This window comes from Camellia sinensis, chromosome 2 (assembly GCF_055761805.1).
Source record: "Camellia sinensis isolate YWXY chromosome 2, ASM5576180v1, whole genome shotgun sequence".
Lineage (NCBI taxonomy): Eukaryota > Viridiplantae > Streptophyta > Magnoliopsida > Ericales > Theaceae > Camellia > Camellia sinensis.
This window is the reverse complement of record NC_138962.1, coordinates 103,284,737-103,290,242: the sequence shown is the minus strand read 5'-3', so window position 1 is coordinate 103,290,242 and position 5,506 is coordinate 103,284,737. Positions and strand designations below refer to the sequence as shown.

General features: G+C 34.6%; 1 protein-coding gene across 1 annotated transcript; it reads left to right on the top strand.

Moving 5' to 3' along the window:
* Positions 1 to 361: 361 nt before the first annotated feature.
* On the top strand, positions 362 to 5,281 carry LOC114266162 (uncharacterized). The gene is made up of 9 exons (XM_082913568.1): positions 362 to 490; positions 1,346 to 1,384; positions 2,754 to 2,903; positions 2,985 to 3,062; positions 3,158 to 3,243; positions 3,399 to 3,447; positions 4,090 to 4,155; positions 4,432 to 4,617; positions 5,174 to 5,281. Exons 3-7 carry the CDS (start codon positions 2,808 to 2,810, stop codon positions 4,114 to 4,116), a joined length of 336 nt encoding a protein of 111 aa, XP_082769694.1. The 5' UTR covers positions 362 to 490; positions 1,346 to 1,384; positions 2,754 to 2,807; the 3' UTR covers positions 4,117 to 4,155; positions 4,432 to 4,617; positions 5,174 to 5,281.
* Positions 5,282 to 5,506: the final 225 nt, after the last annotated feature.

The window sequence follows — 5,506 nt, the reverse complement described above, 5'->3', positions numbered from 1 at the left end:
CTTTTCGTTTAATCAAAACGGCGCCGTTTCATGAATAGAAGACGCTTCTGAACGCCTTCAAATGGTGTTGTCCCACGCGCTCTTTATCTCCGTCTTTTCAACCTTTATTTTGAATATAATAAGCTATTTTGATCTGATAAGTGAAAATGAAAATCTCGAGCTCTCTCTCTTTGCGCTGTCTAAGATCTTTCAAAATCGAAGTCACAGCCATTTCGAAGATCTTACATCGGTGATTCATCAGAGCCATTTCGAAGTTCTCTCTCAAAATCGATTCAGATCGGTGAGCTCTACTGCTGTCTTAACCCTAATGATCTCAAAGATTCAGATCGGTGAGCTTCACTGCTGTCTAAACCCTAATAATCTCAGGGATTCAGCTCGGTGATTCAGAGATTCAGCATGGTCTCAACGAAATAGATTGGTGATTCATCAGAGCCATTTCAAAGTTCTCTCTCGAAATCGAAATCGAAGTTCATCTCAGCGATTTAGATCGGTGAGCTCCACTGTCTCTGTCTCTGTCTCTGTCTCTCTCTCAAGCTGAACTGATGGTGCAATGTCGATTTGGTTATTGAAATCAATCCTGTGAATTCTATGAATGGTTTTGATATTTGAATGTTGATGTCCTGTTGTTTCTTCTCACTGAACGTGCTAATTGTTTGTTGGTTCATATTTTGTTTCTGAAAATATTTCATTTTATGCTGCTTTTGAATGGTTTTGATATCCTTTATGCTTGTTCAGTATGGCTGTTATTCTCTAGTTAGGATTTCAGAAGTGACAAACCTGCACGATCACACCAACACAAATTAGTGTTATGTTCAGATCATGGATTTATCAAGTGGAAAGTAAAAAAAAAAAAGTCTTATTTCACTTCAGTTTCTTCTTGACTTTTCCCACCACAAGTCAATGATCGAAATATAGCCCAAGGAAAAAGCTGTTAAAATTGATTGTAGGATCTTAGGCTTGTGGCAAGAAATTTCTGATAAACTTGTTCTCTAGGAATAAGAAGCTCTGTTTCATCAACTGTTAGGACAATAGGATGATGAGTGTTTGTTTTTACCATGAATGCTCTTTCTTTTCAAAGCTATCTGCTATGTAAATATACCAAATATCTACGATTTTTCCCTTTCAAGTAATGATGTGGCTATGAATTATTTTAATGGCACCCCACGTTTTTCTCTATCTACATGCTTGTATTGCATGTTCATTGAAGCCATCAGTTGACTGGATTGCAGCTTCAGACCTTGGAGATGAAACTGCAAAATTGGCATTGGGCCTTTACTAGTTGTATGTTGGATATTCTATCAAATGTTTTTGAGGGCAATGTGTTATTTCATTGTTCCTTGTGCAGGCACCAGAAGATCATGCTACTGCATGAGAGGCATTGAAGGTAAGTTTTATGGAATCTCTCTCTTCTTCTTTTTTGCCTTAGTTTTTTGGTGTGTGGCATCTTCTTTTTGTTCTTATATTTTTCTTCCCAATAGGTCACACATCTTCAATAATTTGTTTGTATTCAAATGGGAACTCTCTTGTTTTGCGAATCACATTATTTAAAACATAGTTTACATAACATGAAAAACCAAGTTTTTAAAGACCTTCTAGACCAGATCATTGGTTGAATTTTTTGTTGACTGATTGTGTGTTGACTCTGGTTGCATATATGGTGCAAGATGCACATGATATACATGTGGCATTCATGTAGTTGGGTCATGGGAATTGTTGCCTTGAGCCTTACTCAATATGTGAATTTTGTAGAGTCTTTTGATATCAGAGGTGATATATATGCCTTTATTTTTTCGTGTGTGTCTTTTCCTGATTTGTTTTGTTTTGTTTTGTTTTTTCTTCTTTTTCTACATGAGTGGCATCCCCATTGATTTTTTTTTTCTAATACATTTTTTTTTAAAGACAAGAAATTTTAGCTCTCCTTAAGAATAGAATAATTAAGAAGAAATGGATTTTGAAATAGGAAACTAGTTCTATGTGGATGAGGTGACCAGTTGTACAAAAAAGTGGAAAAGTATCAAGATGGTTGTGTGATTGCACGATTCCTATTAAGTTGAACATGTGAATTGAGGAGTAATTTGATCCATGTGGAGGGTGATTAAAAAAAAAATAGAGGAAAACCGAGGAGAACCTGAGATGTGGTGATAAGAAATAACATGATTAACTTAAATTTAATTGAGGATATAACTTCAAATAGAATCAATTGGAGGAAATAATTGACCCCAAATAATTGGGATATTGATTTGTTGAGTTGAGTACTTTTCAGAAGAAACAAAGAATATACACACACCACACATAATTTGTCTCTATTTACATTATTTATTTTCATGATTACAGAAGAACATTATTGGGAATTTTCTAACCTCTTTGTATTCGTTGTTGGCTATATGGCCAAATCTTCTGATTTTCCTCTTTCCCAGCAGTCTTCTGATTTGTTTGGAATTTGGTATAAATAGGTTTGTGATTGTTTCACTGTTTCATGTTTCTTCCGTTCACGCCATGTTATTTTTTATACCAGGATACATGTTATCTATAGATGCATGTTTATCTATAGATGCATGTTTTTCTTACTTCCTTTTATTTTTATTATATTTTTAATCTTTTTGATAGTTGAGTGTTGAGCATACTATTTGTTCAAACCTAAGCAATGACCATCTTGATTGTTCTTAAGCTAGTATTGAGTAGGACTGCCATTAATTTTTTAGTTAGAACATTTTCACCAAATCATACAAATTTGGTTACCCAAACATTTTCAGAATGCAGCATGTGTCTTAGTTCCTGGTGGATTTGGAGATCGTGGTGTGAAAGGAATGATGCTAGCTGCAAAGTATGCCAGAGAAAATAAAGTTCCATATCTTGGGATTTGCTTGACCATGCAGATTTCTGTTATTGAGTATGCTAGATCTGTAAGTGACTTTCCTTCCAATAGATTGACATGTTTCATATGACAGACCATGTACTAACCTTATTTTCATCACATGTTTTAGGTTTTGGGTTGGGAAAAGGCAAATAGTACAGAATTTGACAACGAGACACCCAATCCTGTTGTAATTTTCATGCCAGAGGTGCTTGCATTGTATTGCATTTTTTTGAGCTACTCCTTTGCAAGAAACACTGGTTATAGCAAATTAATAACCATCATCTTTCTATTTTTATACAGGGTTCAAGAACACATATGGGAAGCACAATGAGACTGGGGTGTCGCGAAACGCCGTTTCAGACTCCTGATTGTATCACTGCAAAACTGTAAGAGATATCAATGCTCCATTTAATAATTTCCAAAAGTGAACCCAACATCCCTTTCTGCGAGATATGAATGTCCACATTTTCCAATCAAGTTTCTTTGATTTTTTCATCTTCCTTCATGCATGCATAATACTATATTCTCTGTTTATTTCTAGGTACCATAATTCAGAGTATGTGGATGAACGACATCGGCATAGATACGAGGTTAGTTATGAAGATTGATTTGGTGGAAGAAAAGTGTTCATAGACATAATACTTATCACATGATATATATTTGCCCATGGCATTATTGTTATAGGTGAATCCAGATATGATTGACTTTTGGTTGAGCTGATTTTCTTTACTAGACACTTGAGAAGGTCCTAATAATCGAACCTCATACTATTTTCCGGACCCTTTAGGTTGAAAACAAGTGCATAAATGTTTTTGTGTTTATTTGCTAGATGGCTTTCAGTTTCGGGATGAATTTCGCAATTTGCAGTTTTTATACGTTTACATGAGAAACACTAGTTTTGATAGTTTATTTTCTCAGTTCATGTTTGGTGGCTCAGAAAAGTATGTTCTTTTAAAGTCACATTATTTGAACTATTTTAATATCTTCATAGCTTACTCTTTTAGAGTCACAACAGCAATTGACTTTCTCCTTTTTTGGATGTCTGCAATTAGCATGTATTCCTGAATTTCACATACAGCTTTCTAGTCATACCTAGAAATTGAATTTGATTTATTTATTTATTTGTTTGGGTTCATGTGACTTTTATCAACTTTGATTGCTCAGTCATTAATTACTTTATTCTTTCAGGAACACTAATTGAAGACATTATGATTATCACTTTCAATGTGCAGGCCACAGATATTAAAAAATGTGAATGAGGTGCTGACCTTATGGAACTTCCATATTGTACCGTTAAGGTAAATAGTAGTTTTTGTCTTTGAGTTTTAGGATATGTAATTATCATTTTAGCATCTCTAGTATTATTTTGTCCGTTGAGAACAAGATTTAATGCAATTTAGTTGCACCAAATTAAGTATTTCAAGATTTATGAATGAAATAAACTAAGCATATCCTCCCAAATTTCTTTAATATGCTGGTGATTCTTTATTAACTGCTAAGGGTGCACCCAATCACTTCATCCAAAGTTGCTGTTGCTTTCAACACATTTTTATGACTATGTTTGATGGCCATAGGTGCATCGTTTAATGTGCCTAGAGCTTAAGAAATGCATCGAAAAAATCTCGCAGATATTTTCGTCCATTGAATCTTCTCGACCAGGATGCCAATCAGGAATGAAGGTTCTGTGCGCTTTACACCTTGCCATGGAGAGAGCCAATTCACTTATTCTGCACTGCTCTGAGTCTAGTAAACTCTACTTGGTATTTTTCACTACTATTTACATAATTGATTAAACTGTTGTGATTTTTTGTTTTAATTTTTGTTGAACATGCTTATACCAATATTGTCAATCTATCGTGTGGGATTGAACATGCTTATACATATATTGTCAATCTAATGTGTGGGATTGAGTTTCCATTAACCACCTCATCAACTGAAAGAAAATTTTCATTCAATCTTCAACCTCAAATACTTCCAAAAGCCAAACAAAATGGGTCACAGCAGAATCGAACTTTACATAATGTAAAGCAGTTCTAGCTTTACGTCCACTTGAGGATGCTTGGGAATTCTACAATGTAAAGTAGTCTCCAGAAGAGAATCAAACTTTACATCCACTTGAAGATGCTTGGGGATTCTGTAATGTAGTTCTAGCTTGTTTATTTTGTGAAGTGATTTATTATCTAAAAAACCCATTATATACATTATTTGTTTGCCTTCTTCAATGTAATCATGCTTTTTATCCTCTTTTTTTTGGGAGAGTGTAGGTGTAAATCATATCATTCTTTGTCTAACAGTTAGTTTAACTAATTTTTCCAGGCAATCACAGGGTATAAGATTTTGTTGAGATGTGAAAAAATACGAAACACATTGGAGTCATGTTTAAGCCAAATTCAAAATATGGTTCATCCAGTTATGGCTGCTTAGGTTTGTCCTACTCTAACGCTATAGCCTTTTCTTGTTTATGTACCCTTCAGTGCAATTTGGTGTTCCAGATGTTCTGTCATAAGCTAATGTCTGAGCACTATGTGCAAGTCCAGCTGTTTCTTATAGTGAGCAATGTCTGTATCACATTTCTCCAGGGCTTGCAAATGTAGATTTTTTTTTAATCCTTCTAGGAGGAGTGATAATTTCTTTTGTTCCTCCGTTTGT